We start from the raw sequence: 22,403 nt of genomic DNA, 5'->3' as shown, positions 1-22,403 counted from the left end.
AGTACGGGTAAAAATTAACTGCAGTTTAATATTTTGCTAAGTCGTTAAATGTTCACGCCGTACTTCTCTAGTGCCTATTTAATTACTTTATAATGGTCGAGTACGGGTAAAAATTAACTGCAGTTTAATATTTTGCTAGGTCGTTAAATGTTCACGCCGTACTTCTCTAGTGCCCATTTAATTACTTTATAATGGTCGAGTACGGGTAAAAATTAACTGCAGTTTAATATTTTGCTAGGTCGTTAAATGTTCACGCCGTACTTCTCTAGTGCCTATTTAATTACTTTATAATGGTCGAGTACGGGTAAAAATTAACTAAGGTTTAACAATTTAGCTAGGTTGTTAAATGTTCACGCCGTACTTCTCTAGTGCCTATTTAATTACTTTATAATGGTCGAGTACGGGTAAAAATTAACTAAGGTTTAACAATTTAGCTAGGTTGTTAAGAAATGTTTATGGCATATTACTACAACTTAGATAAAAGGCTGTAGTAGCATTGTGAATGCATTAACTGTCTGTATACTGTTACGTGCGTCAAGCTGATTACGTAAGTTCAACAGTGCTTGTGTATGGCTGTTCATAAAATGTAAAACCTGATCAGTTTGTGAATTAAATAACTTTCCAAATGATTAGTACATCAAACAAGCACAAATTACATTTCAACTTTTATTTAAAAACTATATCCATTTATTTATTTCTGTTTCAGTGCGGAGGGAAAGAAAACAAATACCAGACCTTAACCACTCCTTTTGACTACAACAGCTTGAACTAAAATATAAATCAAACAGTTTAGAGCACGGTTCCCCATTTAAAAAGAAACCAAAATGTACTGTCTTAATAAACAGTATTAAACTCTATTAATGTTAAGTTGATTGACTGCAAACTATCTGAAACAATCTGAATACAACTTTCTAACACATCAAATAAATACACTAACAGAAACAATCTGTACAAAGCAGCCAACGAAATATTTACATTAAAACCATCCAGATGTCACTTAAGTTTTGATATTTTTTGTTAAAAACAAACTGAACATATATGCTATAATATGCATACCCCTGTTAAAGTGGTCTCATGGGTATATCAAAGGATGTAAAGGTATATATATATATATATGTGCTTATTCATAAGAAAAATATGCATACAGAATTTCAGTGAATCAGAGCTTTGCAGCATTAAAATTTTTATTTTTTAACATATGTACTATATATATATACATGTCTATGTGTAGCTAAATATTGTCTTAAAATCGACCACACACAGTGATGACAATGGTCAGTTTCATACTACTTTAAGATACTGATGTATGGCTAAACAGTTGAAACCTGAACTCTGAAATGGAACAAAAATGAAAAAGTTTGCATATGTAGTTGAATATGTTACAGTCAGTTTTCATTACACAAAAGATTTAGTCTTCTAAAAAAAAATGCAGGGGGTTACTAACCCAATAATAAAGCACTTGGACAAATCTAAGCCATGGGAAAAGACTTCGATTTTAACATTCTTTTATGATGGAAAACAGAATAGCTGGAGATAACATAAGGAGCATCTTACAAATTGTTACGGCTTAAATAAAATCCCTTTTGATTCCCAAGATCATAGATTTAGTAAGAGAGTTAGACTGCCAGACATGGATGGTGTAAACTTTTAAACCTAGACCCAGATTCGTTCTTATACATTAAAGGATGGCATTTGGTTTTCATCATTTCAGCACTTAAAATGGCCTTGATAAATAAAATGGCTTTCCATCAACTTGATGTTTATTGTGACTTTTTTGATGTGCTGGGAGGAATATATAAGCAAAACTAAATAACATTTTGTATAATAAAATCTCAAAAAATAACTCAGAATAATCTACATAGTACCATATCAGTTGTTTTACACTAAGTAGATCTAACAATAATCTTGACATTTTACACCACTAGCCACACTAGCACACCAAACAAACTGGTTTAGAAATAATGTACTGTGAATATAAATTACAACAGGGAGAGAAATTTATACATTCACAAATGTATTAATATGTGTATTTAATTTAACATAACTTTACAGTCAGAAACCTATGCACCATCATAAAGTTTGCATCATGAATGATGAATGTTACTCATAACGAATAATTAAAATAATTTGTCTTAGGGTATATGTACATGTTAATATCACTCATCATATAAAAACTTTGGAGCTTATGCAATCGGTTTACACATTACCAAGAAATAAGATAATTGATTACAGAAATTCAAATTGACCAGTTCTTGCTTGTAATGCATGGCAAGGTTTTTCTAAACAATAATCTAATACATTCATTTATTTATTTATTATTTTTTTTACAAACTTTGCTCTAAAATAGAACACAATGAAATTAATTTCATTCAGTGTTTCTTATAAGGCCTTCGTCAAATCTTTCCTTTGTTTATGCATATTAAAATAATTCATGTGATTTCCGTTTTGTGTATTTTATTCACTATACACAACAGTGCTGTACAAAATCTACACATTTTTTTTCTTCTTTACCACTGCATTCTTATTTTACAAAGCAGGGTTTAGATTTATTAAAACGTACGAGACAATAATAAACTACTATTTTTAGGGCAACATTGATATTTTAGTAACTTTCTTTGCCTAAAACCAGTGGCAACAAAAACAATAGTCTCAATAAAATTGGAGTAGTGAAACATTACCTACGTTGTTACTTTTATTGTACTTGCAGTGCACCAAATGTTCCTAATTGGAGCCATCTCAAGCTGTTCTTTCTGAAGAAATCCATCTTCTGAATCCCATCCCTACAATAACTTGTCCATATGAAAACCCTACTTTTTACTTGGTATTTTATTAGTGTTCCACTGAGAAAGATTATCTGTAGCTATTATGATTATACCCTCTTCTAAACCTTGCGTTGAAGCGTTCTTCTCTGGAAAAGTGGCTCCATCTGTCAGTGTGTTCCCAAGCTATTCTGTAATCACGGTCCTGTACACGATGCTTAGTTCTTTCTGAAAATGAATCGCTGGATTGCACTTCTCTTCTGTAAAACTGGTCAAAAGGATAAGAATAACTGAACTGTTCATTACTGACAGATCCTGAAGTGCAGCTGTTACTTCTTTCTGTGTGCAGAAACCTGGAAATGCTGAGTCGGCTTTTAGGTGGCTTATGCGGGTACCAGATATCTTTAGTTTTTGTTTCTACATGTGAGACATTTAACAAGCCATTTTTCTGCATCACTTCCTGAGAGCTGGTTTGGAATGGTCCTTTTAATGAATTATTTGGTGAAGTTAATCTTTCATAGTTGTTGGTTTTTACAAGAGGATCACCATGTGACCATACATTTGAATAAATACTGTTTGAAGATTTCATTTCTTGTGCATGTTTCGTTTGCAGTGAGCATAGTCCATCACACATTCCTACAGATTCAGCAGGAAATGATTTTGTCCTGCTATTCTCAGCCACTACAATGTCTTCAAAATCCTTGGAATTTATTCTAGGCTGGCCATCCACATTTTTCTGTTCATGGTGTACTTTTGGAATATAGTCTAGTTTTGGAGCAGTATAAGAGTTAGTAGATTTCTTAGCAATCCAACTTTTCAAAACATTCAGTGTTTTGCTAGCTGGTTTGTCACCAGGTTTTGAATTGTCAGATTTTTCTGAAACCTGCTGTGCTACCTTGTTAATTGCATCCATCAATTTATGTAAATGGGGAGGAAGTGTGGAACTATATTTTGAGAACACATCTTGAGTAACTGTGTTGCTTGTCTGAGAAAATAAGCTTGAATAAGAAGTGCTAGGATGTATCATGTTCTCATTTTTTGAAGATGTAGAATGGTTGATTAAGCTTGGTATAGGGTGACAAGAACCAGAAGCTACTGATCTAGTGGATGGGTTAAAACTAGAAGATGCTGTCTCAGAAATTAGTTTTTTATCAGTACAGCTCAATACTTGTTTGGGTAGGCTCAATGTAACTGAACAAGAAGATAAATTATCTTGAATTATTGAGTCAGTGATTCTTTTTGGTGACTTTGAAAATGATGCACAGGAAGGTGAGTAAACTTTATCAACATTACAGTTTAATTTTGTTTTGCTGTTTTGCTCTGACTCTAAAACCTCTAATGGTAATGGTTTAATTTTACTAACCACTTCTGTTTTCTTTTTAAGCTGAAATTCTGCACTTTCATTTGTACCAATTTTCAAAGGCTTTTCACTTGAAGTATCTTGTTTGCCTTCAAAGTTTGGTATCATATCCACATTCAAGCATTTACCTGCTATGAAATCTTGTCCATTTTCTAACAGTTTGACATTTTCAAATTTACACGTCTCATCAGCAGAAGCATTAAATTCGTGAAGTACTTGACGTCGTAACTCTTGTCTGTAAGAAAAATCATTCTCCTCTGGATCATATGGAGCATCAGTGTTATCTTTTATTTCTGAGGCATTGGCAGGTGTAACATGGAGACTTTCAGAGATTTTACCCTTAGTTAGTGCTGTCTGAGAAACTGTCTGTTTCTCCGACTGCCTAACAGATTCAGACCCATTACTAGACATCTTCACGCATGGACTGTTATTATGAGACGGAGATTCTGGGACTAAATAAGAAGATTTCTTGCCAATGCTAACAGGAGTATCAACAGAATTATTCTTCAAAGAAATGTTCACTGAAGGAGATGACATCTGTTGTAAAGGGCTGAAAGAGGAAAGTAATAAGTTTACATAAATCTAATATGTTATACCATAAATAGAGACTCAGTAATGCATGAAAATTAACATAAACTTTCATCCTACATGCTAAAAGCTATTAAATTAATCACAGCAGTGTCTTGGTACTATGCCACCATGAATACAGGAACAAGAAAAACTGGTTCTCCATTAACAACAAAGTGAATAATTATTACACTATTACCAATAATAATTTCATTACTCACACTGCAGTGCTAATGGTTTAAAAACCTACAGCTTACTAAAAGATAAGACATAAAAAAATTAAAATTACATATATATTTTTTTAATTTAAATGTTTCTAGCAAATTCTTAATGTGTTGTTTAATATAATACAGCCAATTAATTATACTTTCATAATTAAAATATATTACATACTGTACAGTCCTAGTTTATCATCCAATCAAATTTGGTTTATTATACTGATCTGTAATTTGGTACTAAAAAATACAGCTTTTGATATTAATTTTTTGATTTAATGATGTTTTTTAATTTTTCTAAATGATTCATTTTTAATTTTATCTCGGGACTTCATTCAAGAAAATTAATTTTTCCTCATTTCCCACTTCTACTGACAAATGAACAAACTTCAAGTCATCAAAATTTAGCTTATTTTATATACATATATTACTTATTGTCATATTCCTTAGTAACAAATACAGAATTCTAGTTTCTAAAAAGAAATATTTAGGTTTTTCAGTGTTAAAACTAATAGATATTACATACCAAACAGCTCCTGGAGTTGAAGAATATTTTTTTAATGGACTCTTATGTCTTACAATTAAACCAAGCAACAGGTTAGGCCTAGGATTCTGTAAGCCTGCAAAATAGCAACAGTTGCAAAAAACCAGTCAGTCATTTTACGAATAAAATTCTGAAATATGTTCTTTCCTTAAAATGTTTTTTAAGTTAATCCTAAAATATGACTTTCTATGCATATTGAGCAGAAATAATCATTTAACTCTACTAAAAACACATTCACATCTAATAAAAAAATTCAAAATACTATTTTTAACCTTTTTTTGTTTGTCATCTCTACTGGAAAGTGAACAGAAAAATATGTATTGTACTAGTGTATCCCTATTGCAAAGGCTGGATTTGAAAGTATTACAAAGTATTTTTCATACTAGATACCAATAATTTTAATATTTATTAGAAAAATAAATAAACGTTTTTATTTCAAATCATATTACGTTTATTACGTATCACAGAAGTATTCGATTCTATTCATATCATGAAAATTCAAAATTTGAGAACTGTTGGTTTTCTCACAAAATTATTAAAATTTCCTAAAAACTGTCACAAAATACATTTTTAATTTCTAACCAATCATAATTCAACTTTTAACATGATTTTTTCTTCAAAGGTATGCTATTAATACTATTCAAAATCCAATTTCACATCTTTAAATTTCAAAATGTATGTTTCTTAAAGATTTTAATAAAAACCTAACAGTTGTATAGTCTTTTACTTTTGAAATCATTAATATTTTATAAAGAGCTAAACTTAATGTAAAGCCTTTTCTTCATGACACTGAAGTGTAAAGGCTCCTAAAATATTTCTTTGTATTATTTTCTACAGTTGTGTTTCCATCTCCTTACACAAACAACTTTAGTTTCTCTCTTGTGATAGATGTTCAGGTTTACGAAACTAAGAATAACACAGGGCAGATAAACTAATACTTTAAGAAACAAGTATGTGAATAGATGACAGAGTAAGCCAACATGTAAATCTGCAGAGTACAACCTCCTACTGTTATTCATTTACAGTCCAATGGAACATAACATTAATACAGGCAAGATATCACTTATATTATGTACAATTTGTTGTTTTGTGAACACTGTTATTTTTGTGTGATAACCCTGGTTAGGAATTATTGTTTCTGCATCAGAGCTTCCACTTCAGGAAGCTTTTGTGCAATACATATTGAGGTCATTGTTGTTCCACATCTTCTCTTTATGTGCTTTCCAAAGCCATCAACCATGCACAGATATTTACTTCTGAGGGCCTGTTTCAGCTACCTAAAAGCAAAGAAGTTAACTGGATATGTCTGTGGATGGTATAACATGAATTTCCATTTATTCTTGCATCTTGCAAGGAAACTCTCACGTTTAACTGGATGATAATTCGTGATAGTACAATATCTTACAGTCCAAACAAAGTGAATGATTCATCCTAATGGTGTCAGCAAGCTAGCCCAGTAGTGTGTAGGTATTTCTTTCACCTTTCCAAACATTTAACTCATGGAAATAATTATAGCCCAATATTACCATAAGTTTAAAAAAAAAACATTTTGAGAAATACTCTGTGTCATTTTTGAAATTTGATCACTGGCTAAACCACTATCCAAAGTCATGTGTTAGTAACAGTTTTCAACATCTGGTCTTCCATTCTGTTAGATCCTCTGAAAGAAGCTTGTGGAAATCCACTGTTTCTGTGTTACTTTTGAAGAAACAACTGCACATGAAGTACCCAGTTCACAATTTTAAGAGTGGTTCTTATTTAAGAGATGCTGTGGATTGCTGTACTTTTGAACTGCATCCAGTAACAAGCTGATACATTTTTTCTTTACTTTTTATATTATACCATAATATAATATTATACTACAAGAATTATATTACTGTGCACATTATAATTTGAGATATTTAAGTTTCTACTGTTTCAAGATGTCAGAAATTCTTTAGTGTGTTTATTATGACACTTACATAATCATTTATTGAGTATTATACTATTATTATTATTATTCTGGGTAGTATAATTTATAATCAGTAATTAATGAAACCAAACATTCTAAGTAAAATTTGCACATCAATAATTATTTAAAAATAAATAACCAATTTCACACATATTTTAAAATCCACTGCATTATAAAAAGAAATAAAATTTTATACTATGTCACCAATAACTGTTTATATCATACTGGAAAATATTATAATACTTACCAGGACCATTAAATGGCAATAAAACTGATGGTATTGGTTGATCTGCTGGCAAGGGAAGAATGTAAAAATCTTTGACCATCTTAGAAGTGTGTCTAATTACACCCAAACGCTTTCGTGAAAAAAGATAATGGTAGAAAGCACTATATGAAACCATTTCCTCTTTATTAGCAGGGTAGAAACTAACCACAATCAATTCCTATAGACAATTTAAAAAAGAAAGAAAATGATAATACATAAAACACTGATTTAATTGAAACTTTGATGAATGGTACATTAAGAAATATAGAAAACAAGAATATACAACTCAACATATGTGCAAGAATGCATACCAATTTATGGTAAGAATGAAATCTGTCAAAATGTTAAAAACTCTTCACATTGGGCTTTGATGGTAAAAGACTCATTCTAGTTAATGATAAATTTTGTCATCTTTGGATTGTACAAGATCATTTCTGGAGATGACCAGATGAATAAAAGTAGAAAAATCAAAATAAGCTGGTTTAAATATTAAAATCCTATTACAAAAGAATAGAAGCATCTTAAGGCTTTAAATCGAAGGTGCACACAATTTTTACAAAAAACTTTTAATTCAGTCTATATACTACTGAACGTTCATTCTATCAAAGAAATTAATTAAAATATGGTAAAAGTATAAGACACATTTGTAAGTTTGCATAAAGAATACCCATGAATTTCAAACACAAAGCTTTGAAGTTTTATAACACCACACTATAGTTCTTATGATTCTTCTCAGTCCCACTGTTAAAGTTCCAACCCATGAATTATTTAAAACCATAATGAAAACATATGACTCCACCCATATAATGCCTATAGCTCAGGGAGTTTGTTTTTTTTACATATTCATGCAAAACTACTATTCAAGAGCCAGAGGGCCTAACAGGAAAGCAGCAGAACTCACCAGCAACTCTTGTTCCATCAAATAGTGGAATTTGACCATCACCCTTATAATGTGCTGATGGTCCCAAAATAGAGAACAACTTTTTTTATATAGTATTAAAGTGCAAATGATGGACCCACTAATCCACAGTTTAGCATGCTATCTACTGAGGAATGTTTATCCCAGTCTAGAGAGTGACTAAACTGGATATCATAAAGAATTTACAAAGCTTAAATTCATATCTGTAATGTAAAATATACTGTTGCACAACTAATGTAATGATATGGTTTTAGTGTTATGTTGTTTATTTTATCCATATGATAAGGTTTTTTTCATATTCAGTTTTTATGCTTAACAACAATCTAGAATTTGATTTTAAATTCAATTTTTTTTAAATTTCATTGGTTCCAGATAACATAGGATTCTTGTTTTGTAAATTCCAAATGATCAGGTTTTGTATCATGTTCCATATTATACGGTTTGGTTTTACATCCAGATTTAGTGTTAAGTCAATTTTAATGAATTAGTTTCTTCCTTACTTTATACTGTAAGTATAAATTTTATGTTTCTGCTATAATTTGGTTTTGTTTCTTTGAATACTTTCCAACAAACAAGACTGGTATTTATGATGTATCTTAACAAAATATTATTTTATATATCAATTTTAATGACTACGTTGTATCAAAACAATTTTAAACAGTGAAATCAGAAAGTCACATGACAACCACAACCAATATAAAGTCATAACGAAATGCATGTATTACAACTACATTTTGGCACTTGTAAGGCAGTGTGATGGTGCCAGAAATGTATTGCTCTTAGGAATATCATGTAACTGCACTTTCTGGCACAAAATATTTTCATATGCTTACATGATCAGACCAGACATTTATAATAGAAAACAAGAAAATATGTATCAACTTGGAGAATCAGGATCATCCAGAAAAAGACTTGAAATAAGTCACACCATAAAGGTAGTAAGCAAAGTGCAACAACTCATAACAGGTAACAATCCCCAAATACAAAAATCAATGGATATATTTAAACAAGTTTCATGAAAATTAGAATGAACTTATGAAACAATAACTCATTTAGCTTAAAACAATTCTTATGACTTGATTTAAGATTTCTATATTTTTTTAGACCGTGAAATTTTCAAAATGTTACTAGACACTGTTTTGAACAAAAACATTAAAAATATTTTCATCTTTGAAATTAAATATCTTACTATTAACTAGAAAGTTCTACTGCATATATCCAGCTAGATTAAAGTAGGTTGATATTCATAAACAAATTAATTTTAATACTTTATTTTACTAATTTCAGAATCACCATTTCCTGCTATAAACTGTAAAAAAACATCTGAAAAGCTGACAAGGATTCACTGGCAATTTAGGATCTCAACTTTCAAAATAACATCTACTTACCTCTGACACACCAGATAATGTGATTTAGAAGAATTTACATCTCATAAATAAATAAATATATATATATTTTGAATAAGTATTTTTATTTGAGGGCATTTTTGGAATACAACAGCTCAACAATAACATTCACCAAATAAAAATTTGTAATCAGAATATTTCAAATTTAATTATTGTATTCACTAAACCTAACTAGGGTTACCTGATGTATTTTCAGAAGAAAATTTCTATAACTTTCAAACAGATATAATTTAACACAAAAAATATTTTCTGCAGCAAAAAAAAAGAACATAAAAAATGTAAAAAAAAATTTAGAAGTGTAGTTTATTTTTAAGTCTTTTAAACTTTCAATTAATTTCTTTTTTTTACCCTGTAGGAGCTCCATTTCATTAATTTACCACTAAGTCATAAATTACAACTCAGATCATTATCTATTCCACATTAGTAGTTTACATGTTCTACCCAACTAAATTTAAATGTTTTTATAACTATTTTAAGAACTGTGCTTTGTTAGTTAAAACTACATGCTGTAACACCATAATAGGGTATGAATAACTGGGTTATAGTATTAAAATAATTAACAGAGAATGAAAATGAAGCAAAAACCTAGATATCTTTAAAGAATGATAGTTTCTTATGAAATATAAATACTTTAGGTTGGACTGAAAATTTTTTTAAAAAATTATGCACACATATTTTACAGACCAGACACTTTAGAAATTATTTTTTCTATTTCTTCTTTATACTGAATTAGTGTTGAAAATTTACAAAATATTTTAGTTGTTATAAGTTGTTGTAACAGAGTTAAAATTAACATTCTTATTTATATTTTAAAATGTGATATTCAACTGTGCATTCAACACTTGAAGGGTGTTTATTTTCATAATAGGGTTAAAGGTTACCATTATTTTCCACTCAAAATCACATAAAAATGTGAGTTTTTTCATTTTACCTTAGTTGCTAATGGCTTGGTCTTCCATAAGTAGCTCCATACTTGGTCAGGAGCAATTCGACCACAAACATACAAAGTATTTGGCATATCCTGTGCACAAAATATCAATATAATATGATATAGTTTTTCTCTCGGATAGAACAGTTTACAGGAGAATAAACAAACAAAGTTAAAACTGTGAAAAACTTTCCTTTCCAAACCAAAGTAGTATTATTTCAGAACAACTAAGTAAACAGTAACAAAACTTTTAAGTTGCATTGTTTGGCAAGAGAAAAACCAATGTAATGTGACAACAATAACCAAGCAATGAATTTAATAGAGGGTTATCACCACATAAAATAAGCCTAAAATATAACAGGTTTCTTTTAATAACAACTATGTTTAATACTCTCAACATCTAGTTGATATGTTATCATAATCTCTTTTCAGTTTATTGTGATGAGTTTGGTTTACGTGATCATAAATATATTTATCACCACATAAAACCAGCTGAAATAAGTTTTATTTATATTTAAAAAATCTTGCACAAATATGTTTACATGTATTGGACAGATTAACAGCATCATATATCCATAGCTTAATCATTTTGATGAAAAGTATTGACTGACTAGATACAAACACGGTTCTGAAACAAACAGTAGGATTGTACTTAACCTATAGGTTAAAAACTTTTATAAATTTTGGATCTTGTAGAAACAGAATGGTATGTTATTTTAGTATGAAATATTTCAGACATTGATAACTGAGTAAGGAAATATTATAATAATAGTATATCAATTTGAAACAATAATTTTTGTCACTATATGATGCAAAAACAGAACAGTCTATTATGTGTGATATTCTAATAATGCACTTATAGACATCACTTCAAATGTCTTTATCCCAAAATATAACAAATGAAAACAAAAGTAACTAATGCCTGTGATATCCTCAACTTAGTGCACAATCTCTAAATGTTTGTAGGCTACTATAAAAATTTAGAATAAAAGAATAATAAATTACAAAGCTATGTTTTTGTATATATTTATAACTTTCAAAAATCATCTTAAACGAAGGACATTTTAATTCTGATCAAAAAAGTTTCAGTAATCCGTCACTATTTATTTACTACACATACATAAAACTTTCAAATGTACCTTGGAAAGGTGTTTAATAACAATTTTTATATTTTTTTCTTTTTGTTTATTAAAGTTGCAACATCTATGATATTGTGCCTGAACTGCTGAAGACTGAGTAAAAAAAACTTGTTTGACATTATTTTTTTTAGTTAGGAGAAGGCAAAGGATCCATTAACAAAACAGAAATACAAAATCTTCACTGGCCTATAAGAAAATAATCTTAAAGAGTACTGAATGAAGTTAGGAATTTAAAAAAGACAAGGTTTATCATTAAAACATAAAATCAAACTGCACAATTTATAAAAATGAATATATTTCAATATTTAGCAGGTCTAAAGTAAAGAAACACTTCTATAACATCTACAACTCTGGAATAAGTTGAACAAAATATTTATTTAACAGACATTGTTCATATTTACCTGACACACATAATCCTTTGAGCCAGATACAATGTAACCAAAGTTGACAAAACGTGCCACTTCTTCCATAAATATAAACCCTTTCCATCCCCATGAAGGAGTCTTTGACAGCTTCGAGTGAGATGTTTGTTTCTCTGTGATAGATGTTTCCAATAGCATTGAACTGGATAAATCTTTACCCCATGAGGATGGAATTTTGGCAGTATTTGCCTTCACAGTTTTCAGAATTACCCTGAACAGAATTAACAAGTTTTTAAGATGTATATTCAGAATTAACTGGAAAAAAAGAGCTTGATACAGGTAATATAAAACAGTCTAGACTTACATGACAAAAGTGATTAATATTAAACCACATTTTGTACATTCAACAAATATTAACAAAACAATTCACAAAATACTGAGACACAAAAATTATCTATTCTGTAAAATCTACAGAAGAAATGTACTTTATATTTCAACTTTATTACCTATATATGCTTTATAAATTATTATATTAACAATTCCTCAAATAACTTTCCCTTATGCAGAAATGACTTAACATACCCAGTAGCAAAAGTTGGGCTGGTTTTTTCAACAGGTTTCATTTCAGAACAAACAGAGTTGTCAGTTTCTCTTTTTTCAATTATCCTTTTCTCTTCAACAGCTGAATTTAAAACAACTGTGTGAAGATTCTTTTCTTGATTTATATCTGATGGAAAATTTGAAGTTACAGATTCAGTATTAACTGAGTTGACTGCAATTTCATTGCTATCCAGCATTATCTTGTTAAGATTTTTGGAGTCAGTTAGGCACACATCTTTATTCACAGATTTCAGACTAGTGTTTTGTGTTTGCTCAGTAACTGCTGAGCATTTGTCTTGCACGAGCTCAGTAGTTGTCTTAGCTAGGTGTTTTACATCCAAGTTTGTCCTATCTTCCACACTACTTACAATCTTCTTATTAGCCGATTCCTCCTTTGGAGGAGGGACCTTACCAGTACAAATTTGACACTTAAGATCAAACAAGTGGGATCGATGTTGATCAGTAGTATCAATCAGCATTCCAAATGATTGAAGAAATAAACTTCCTTGGTCCGTCTGCTTTTTTGGGGACTAAGAAGGGATAGAAAACATAAAATATATGCTTTCTTTACATTCTTGAAATTATGTATCTCCCAACACAAAAACTAGATAACAATAACAAAAAATGAGATAGATATGCAAGGTCCTCTCTTACGATTTTCTGTAAGTTTTAGTGACCTGGTAACGAAAACTTGATTTGTCCACAGTTTCAAAATTTAAAAGCAATTCTCTAATTTTCAGATTTTTCAATGAATTTATGAAATTTTGAAGATATTAATGAACTAAATATAAATAAACTATCAAAGGTAAGTGTAAACTATTTTACCAAATTAAACAAAATATGATGAAATACATATCATGCAAAACAACCACATTTCTTCACAGGTTTTGACTTTGGCATTTAAACCTTAAATTAACATTTTCCCTTCCATAAAAAAATAAAACCCTTTATACGGAATTTTCCTGAAGTCAAGTACTGTAAAAAAGATAGACATTTTAACATCTTTGTGAACAGCAATTTTTCTTTTTTAGTTAAAACAAAAGATAAAGGGAACGAAAATAAACTAAATTAATAAATCATAAAAATTATATCACACTGTTTTAAAAAATGTAGAAACAGAACTGCAACTAAGACTAATAAGCACAAACCACATTTGATGAGACTATAATCAGTAAAGCAAGTACATAGTTTACATTAAAAATATATGTCAGAGTTATCCTTCCACAACTTTCAGCCAACATATGAGAATATTTATAATATAATACTTCAAATGTGTAGTTGCTGTATCCTCATATACTTTACTTATGAAAAGTTTAATAAAATATTATCATTACAATTCATATTTTTTTTAAATGTATGGATGCAGTGAAGATGGTATTTCTATGGCTCTTGGCAAAGAGTTGTGCATAAAAAACCACTCTCCATCTTAAATAATATGAAAATATTTATAATGTCTGCATTAAACTGAATCAGAAATAGACCTTTGTTTGGAACATTAACTTAGTATGATTCTATCTTATATAATAGTTATAAATAAACATTAAAAACAATGTACAAATTTTGAAAAATGAGAAATATAAATATTTAAAGTTTGGTTCTTATCGGCATCTATATAACATGCTAGTTGTTTCGATATTTTTACATATTTAACATTAAACATACTGTAAACATCTCCCTAAACTCAAACAAAGGATCCCTTTTCTTTTTATCAAGTTCATTGATAAATATGGAATATTAATTTTATTTTATTATCTAACAGCAAGTTACATTATGCATTTAACATAACAGTACATGTAAGGCTTAACAAGTTTAGTTAAACATACCATTTCCTTACATTTTAAAAGTATTTTTTCTATATGCAATTTTATCAGTAATAATTACAAGTGGTCAATCAAAATTATTTTTCTGTCATTTTCTAAAGAGAATAAGAGTCATGCTGGAAAATATATTAAAACTGAACACACAAAACAATTATTTATGTTACTATAACTGCATTTATATAGCTTAGCAAATTAGAATTATAAAAAATATATTTTGTTGGGATAAATAATTTTAACATATACTTCATTTCCAAAGAAATTGAAAGTGAGACCGAGCAGGAAATGAGTCCGGAACAATCAGTTCTGGATTCATTTATTTTAAAATGTAAAAAATTATGAGAAATTATTTTGTTTGTTTCTTTCAAATTTGTATGAAGATACATGAGAGCTATCTTCCTATCCATCCCTAATTTAGCAGTGATAGATTAGAGGGAAGACAGTTAGTCAATACCACCAATCATCAACTCTTGAGCTACTCTTTACCAACAAACAGTGAAATTGATCATAATATTTGTAATGCTCCATGGTTGAAAGGACAAGCATGTTTGGTGACAGGGAATTATTTTGTTTAAACTATAAAATTATAGGCCTGCACCAGTGTTGTAAGAGATTCAGGATAAATTGTGATAATGCTAGCAAAACAAATGCTAATTCTGCTGTAATCCACTCAATACTCAAGCCAAGTCTGGAAAAATAAGACAAAAATAAAAAAATTATATATATAAGAGGATTAGCTAAAAAACAGAATAAAAACATATATCCTTAAAGCCCTAACTTGGACAAACACAAACATGAAAAAGTGGTCTGCTTACAAGCTTGTGTGATGTGAAAACTCAACCCTGCAAGTAAACTAAATTTTAGTAACCAACTACAGTAGGGTGTACAATTACTGAAAACAGAGAAATCAGTATATAAAAATGGAAAGTGGCCAGAAAATCCTACATTAAGTTAGGGAAACATGATTAAGGATGTAACTTATGTTTGTACCTCAAGTTGTTGAGATCGCTTTCTATCATCTTTGAAGGACAAATCTTGAGGAGACATCCTAACAAGTCTATCTGGAGGTATTATTCCTTTTAAAACCTTTCGAAATAAAACCTGAAAAAAAAAAAGACCTAATTAGCAAGAAAAATAAAAATTTTAAGGGGAAGAAAATTCCATATTTCTTCTCGTGAATATAACGACGAATGTTTCTCCAGTGAAAACAACAAGCGAAATTTTCATTCTTAATCAATGACAAAATGACCAGTAAAAGCAAAATATACCACGAATTAAAAAACTGCTCAGAAGTAATAAGACTAACCAAGGAGCATAAGGTGCAATTCCAGAAACTTGTTCTTGATTAAGATATCTTATGTTTTATATTCTAAATTGCTTGTGAAATAAATGATAGTAGATTATAGCAAACTTGCCAGATAATGTAAGAAAGTATATTTCTAATAACAGTATCCATTAAAAGGAAAAAAACTATTCTATGAGTAACAAAGTATTATCTACCTCAAAATTTGTCTCATAAACCACAACATAGTAGACTAAATATAATGCATTCATAATCAAAGCACAACAACATACCTTATTTTTTGGGTCCTTAAAATTAACTATCAATGCACGATACACATTTCTGTATTTCACAACATTTTCTTTGTGTAGTTTGTAAAGCTCCTTCTCTATATGAAGGGTGATGCTTTTCAATTCATCAGAAGTCAGAAGAATATCATCTGCATTCTTGAGCCTGGGTAAAATAGAAAAATACATGGTATATTCTTGCATCAACTTCTTTCTGTAACAAGCTATACAAAATACATATTTAGTGTTAATACACACAGCACCTTGAAGTACATGAAAAGAAGGTGCAATATTTAATCATAAGATTAAGACTTATGCAAATGAACTGACATCCTTTGTTGTTGTTTTTTTTATCACTGGAAGTAAACCATTTGTGAGTTTAATACTGCCATAGCAGTATAAATATACCAATCTATATCTGCAAACAAAAGTAATCAAAACATCATAAACGTGAAAGAAAATGAATTCTGTTAATGTTTTCCAAGTATTAGAATATGGAAAAAATAATCTGTATAGTTTAAAGATGTATATATCAATTTGAAAGGTTTATTTAGAATACCTGCACATAGCTACACAATAGTTATCTGCACACTAGTTAGCCCTAATTTTGAACTGACACTCTAGAAGGAAGGCAGACAGTCAACTGCACCAATCACAAAAACTCTTAAGCTACTTTAATCAAATATTAATATTTGACTGTCACTTGTATACCTCACTCATAGCCTAGAAGTAGTAGCATGCTTTTTTGCAATGAGATGCAAACCATGGACCCTCGGTTCCAAAGTTTAGACACGTTAACTACTATGCCATGTTTATTCTCGAGATACAAGAGAGTGCAGAAATACATCGAGAAGTCAGTTTACAAAAATTATTAAATCTAGCCTTACATAGTACCAAACTAACATACTTAAACTTCTGCCTAATAAACATACTCCCTGTATTTTACCATTGTGGTAGTTGATGATTTTGTGAACTGGATGTAAGCAGTTATAAACTTACATTAATCCTACCATAGTAGCTCTTATTACCTATTTTCAGGTTTCCTCATAGATATTTCCAAAACCTTTCTCTCTCTTTATATTTTGAGGGAAAAATCAAAATCATGTATGCAAAATTTCAGGTTTTTTAAAAAACTTGTGAAAGTTCAAAAATCAAGTAAACAAAGATACATGTTCGTTTTTGTTTGTTTTTGAATTTCGTGGAAAGCTGCATGAGGGTTATCTGTGCTAGCTATCTCTAATTTTGCAGTGTAAGGCAGCTAGTCATCACCACCTACTGCCAACTCTTGAGCTACTCTTTTACCAATGAATAGTGGGATTGACTGTCACATTATAATGCACCCACAACTGAAAGGGCAAGCGTGTTTGGTGGGACAGGGATTCGAACCCACGACCCTTGGATGAAGAGCTGAACGCCTTAACCCACCTGGCCACGCTGGGTCAAAGATATGTACATATCTGTACAACAGAGAACCAACCTACAGTTAAAACGAATTTGTATAAAGAGGTTGTGTTTTTATTCACCAGTGGCTACAAGGATGTCTTTTAAACATCTTTAACAGTCACAGAATATAAATGGTCATGTAACATTATCCCTAAAAGGTATATAACAGTCTCTAAACTGGTACCCAATTGTGCATGCATGATTATGTAGCTGATAACATAGGAGAGCTCACACAAATCTGAACTTTGTAGTGCTGTCTTGTGCTTTTTATTACCTGCTCATTAAAACATCCTTTAAGGCTCTTCTAACATTCAAGCGGAGTTGGTTAAAATCCACACTTACTGAGTCTTCTTTTTCCTCAGTTTTCTGTTCATTTGTTGATGAATTTTGTTCTAAAAAAGAACATGTAGTGCAATTTAGAATCTATAATCCATAATATGTCACATACAAGGAGCAGATTTCAAGGTTCACCAACAGAAATACCTTCTATGGTAACTTACACTGTTAAGTGTTGTGACATTTTAGTGCGAATTAAAAACACACATGTAAAACCCTAAAACTAATACAGTGTTTGTATTCACAAACATTTCCTGCAATATGGTTAGAATGAAAATTACTAAGCAGATGAACTTTTGGTTATGTAAAGTTTAATTCCTCTTATGATACGTTACCTATTCTTTAGAGAAACTGATCGTACATAATGCAATAATACTTACCAAATAGACACCCACAATCAATGACACTTGAAAAATTTTAAAGAGTGAAATGGGGCTCTCAGGATTTTCATTAGTAAGTATTGACAATAATCATTGCCAATACATACAAAATCAGTTTTTCACAACACTGTACTAGAAAAAGTAAAGTTAGCTGCATTTAGAATACCCATCTAAATTCACCTGTGTATAAAATGGGCCTTTGAAATTCTTGGATTAAACACATACAAACTTTCATATTTTTCTTAAAACACATAACAGTAAATAAAGAAATACAGAAATCAATTGTGTCTTCTAGTTACAAACCATACAGCTGTTTGCTGATACTCATAGCTATGCTTTACAAAATTTTGCATGTTTAGGATGTGAAATGAAATATTTTTTAGACAACCAAAAATCAATAATTATTAAACTAATACCACAGAATTCTACTACAATTTATTATTAAGCTAAGTAACTAAGCTGTAATTGGGTCTAAAAATATCCAGTTTCAAGCTCACTTGAAATCCAGCATGGAAAGTTTGTTGCAGAAGTATTTTTAGAGGCTGAGAAAACTATTAGGGGCATTCTGTTAAACGCAAGGCAAAGTAAACGTACACGAGCAAGTGTTTTCAAAAATAGAAAAGGTGAGCTGGGCCACCTTGATTGATTTAATAAATAATTTAATATCTCGGAAAACAGAAAAGATAGTAGGTTCGAATTTTATATTGTAGCTTGTCATTACTGGTAAGTTGAGTTTGTAATTTGCAAGAAACTACAGACTTTGTATTTGAACATCACAACACCTACTAATTTAAACCAATGCTGCGTTCAAAAATGTGACATACAAAAATTGATATTCAAGATTATTTTAATATTTACTTTTTAACTGAGAAATTAACAAATGTATAATACTAAAATTTTAATTACGATATATAGCTTGATACCAAAGTTACTAACATACATCCATAAAATAGTAGTTCAATAACATTTTTGAATTGAGTCAACAAATGTGATGACAGGGCCTTTAACCCATATTGGTAAAGTTAAAAGGGTAAATAATACATTGTTACTGAATAATGTTGTTATATATGCTCATGCCTAATGGTACATTTCCTTCTAACAGAATAACGCCCCAGTCCATAATACTTATACTGCTCAAAATTTGTTTGAAAATCACAATGATGTAGCCACCATCTTCCTTGGCTGAAAAATCAGCAGATTTCAGTTTAAATGAACATTTTCTGAGAGATGCACTTAAGTGGAGCACTTGTCACTGTAATTTTCTTACAATATTTATAAATTAATGTGAAACAAAACCCTGAAAGAATAGGCAACAACTAAACTATGCACCTTCAAATATCTTGTGAACTCTATGCCATGCTGAATCCAACTTTTATTACAGTGCAACCTAACACTGAATAAAGTAGCCAGTCATTGTATAAATAATAACCTTTCTTATTATAATAAATTACTTCTCCACATGTCTAAAAATATTAATTATTTACATTTTCTTTTGTCATTAAGAGAAAGTATTTGCCTTTAAAAAAACAAAGTCCTTATATACTTCACGTACCTTCTTTCTTCACGTTATCTTTAGTTATCTTTTTACTTTTTCCAAGACTTCCTGGATCTTCGCCTCCTTTCTGATCATTAATAATTTCCTTATACGTCTTAAACTTTTTAAATTTGTGAATAGTTAGCTTTTGTCCTTTTTTATGTTTATCTTCAAAATAGGTTTCAATGTTTTTTGGAAGTTCTTGTTCTCTGGAAACTTCTTTATACAGTCTTTTATTACTTGCAAGAGTAATATCTATTTTTTCCAATAAAACTTGGATATGACACTTAGCTAAGTTTTCGAATTCTTTCTGTTCACTTTTGTCAGTTTGCATTTTTCCTGAATGTTTGATTGAATACCCGTTCTTGCTTCCATCTCCCTGTTTTGAAGCTAAGCAAATTTCTCCTCTTTTACTGTTATTACAAATTTGTTCTTTATGGAGAAGACTATGAACTGACAATGATTGTTTGTTATCACAGATGGTTGTAAGTTCTTCCTCCTTTTTTATATTGTCACTTTTTCTTTCGTTTACAGTTTTCTCTTGTTTCTGTAACTTTATCTTTTTAGGTTCTTGTGACTGTATACCTTCACTCGATTCAGTAAACTGAGAGTTACTGCAGCTTAAAGATTCATTTTTTCTCCTGTCATCTCTAGAATCTAAAAACTTCTTTCTAAAGTGACCATTAGTGTTTTTAATTTTAAGTCTTTTTCTTTTGTCAATCTTTGATTGCTGTGGCATTTTTTTCACGTCACTGTTCGAAACCTTACATGATTTCTTTTGCTTATATTTAAAGTGATCAAATTCTGTGTTTAAATCCATATACGATCTTGCTCTGTGAAGTTTTTTGCCAGCAAGCAAGAGTCTTTGTTTCAGTTTGGTTTTTGCAACAATGTTTTTATTTGTTTTAGATATATTCTTCATAGGTCTACCTCTTTTCTTTGGAGCAAAGCTTGAATCCTTGGATAGAACTTTTCTCCTGCTTACACTAGATGTGTTGTTTACTTTTGTTTGTAAAATTGTATTGTTCTTACTGCATGTGTTCTTCCGGGAATTACTATGGATCTTATTTTCATTTTTTAACTTTTTATTTAATTTTTGAACATTTTCTTCTCCTTCAAATGTACGAGTCATTTTATAACTGGAATTCTTGCCCTTTGAATTTTTGCCTTTATTTGGAGTTGAGGTAACTTTTTTAATTGACTCTTTTGGCTGGTTTGGAGTTTTACCTTTCTTTCCTGATGAATGCCTAGAATCAAGTGGCTCAACACCTGAGGCTTGCGAGTTGACACCAATATTGTTATTTTTACCATCACTAATGTCATCACAGTCCATCCTGGCTAGTTCAGCCAAAGCTTTCTGCTTCTCCATCTCTTCTTTTTCTTGTCGTTGTAATTCAGCATTTTCTGCTCTTATTTTTTCAACAAGAGCACGATCAATTTTATCTATTTGTCTCTGTGACCTTCGTAGAGGTGTTGAGCGTTTTGATTTTCTATGGTTAGTATTCACTTTAACACAGTTATTATCGAGTTCTTCCTCCTCTCCTGCTCCTTGTATTTCCCTTAAAAAAGAATGAAATTTGAAAAATAATTAACTTTCATGAATGTATATCAATTTATTGTATTTACCGATATACACACCTAGAAAATACAACATAAACATACTCATAGAATAAGTTAAGCATTTGTATGTGCATATATCATATTTAAAAAAAAATAGTTTATAAAATTAGAGCAAATGATTAAGTTTATCAATATGTAAATAAGAGTGTTTGCAAATTTTTTCCTAATATAATGTTGGATAAATTTTGCAAAGAATACAGTTTTCATTTCTAATTACTTCTAATGAAAGGGGCATTTGGAAAGAATAAAAAAAGTGTAAGAATGAATTAAACAAAAATAATTATCCAAGAAGAGATATCTTGAAATAAATTTTAAAATTAAACACACTGAAACTTCAAAAAATTAAATTACAGTTTGTTTGTCTTTGGAATTTTATGCAAAGTTTCATAAGTGCTACCAGTGCAACACATCCATGGTGTAGAAGTGATAGATTAAAAGCATAGCAGATAATCGATACCACCCACCAGCAACTCTTGGGCTATTCTTTTATCAATAAATAAACAAAATTAAGTGTTATATTGTAATGACCCGCACAGTTGATAGGGCAAGTAAGTTCGTGGACAGAATTCACACTTGCAACCAACAGATTGCAATTAAAGCATTTTAGTTACACTCTAGTTTTTAAAACACATTAAGTATACATTTATGCCAAAAATACATGACGGGTTAAAACAGTTCAATACTTAATT

The 22,403-nt window shown here is 30.1% G+C and overlaps 1 protein-coding gene across 1 annotated transcript in view; it reads right to left on the bottom strand.

The window, feature by feature from the left end:
- Positions 1–652: 652 nt before the first annotated feature.
- LOC143229864 (uncharacterized) overlaps positions 653–22,403 on the bottom strand; it is a 45,264-nt gene continuing 23,513 nt past the window's right edge. Inside the window, exons 6-15 of the mRNA XM_076462721.1 lie at positions 20,113–21,653; positions 18,119–18,236; positions 16,408–16,567; positions 15,823–15,933; positions 12,998–13,545; positions 12,455–12,686; positions 10,918–11,007; positions 7,644–7,839; positions 5,428–5,521; positions 653–4,669 (exon numbers count right to left, since the gene is read on the bottom strand). Of these exons, the coding sequence (XP_076318836.1) occupies positions 2,851–4,669; positions 5,428–5,521; positions 7,644–7,839; positions 10,918–11,007; positions 12,455–12,686; positions 12,998–13,545; positions 15,823–15,933; positions 16,408–16,567; positions 18,119–18,236; positions 20,113–21,653 (4,909 nt within the window). The 3' untranslated portion in view covers positions 653–2,850. The remainder of the gene's footprint in view (positions 4,670–5,427; positions 5,522–7,643; positions 7,840–10,917; positions 11,008–12,454; positions 12,687–12,997; positions 13,546–15,822; positions 15,934–16,407; positions 16,568–18,118; positions 18,237–20,112; positions 21,654–22,403) is intronic.

The sequence above is a fragment of the Tachypleus tridentatus genome, chromosome 10 (genome assembly GCF_004210375.1).
Source record: "Tachypleus tridentatus isolate NWPU-2018 chromosome 10, ASM421037v1, whole genome shotgun sequence".
In the NCBI taxonomy this organism is placed as follows: domain Eukaryota; kingdom Metazoa; phylum Arthropoda; class Merostomata; order Xiphosura; family Limulidae; genus Tachypleus; species Tachypleus tridentatus.
The sequence above is the reverse complement of the archived record's forward strand: the minus strand, read 5'-3'. Positions and strand labels throughout refer to the sequence as shown.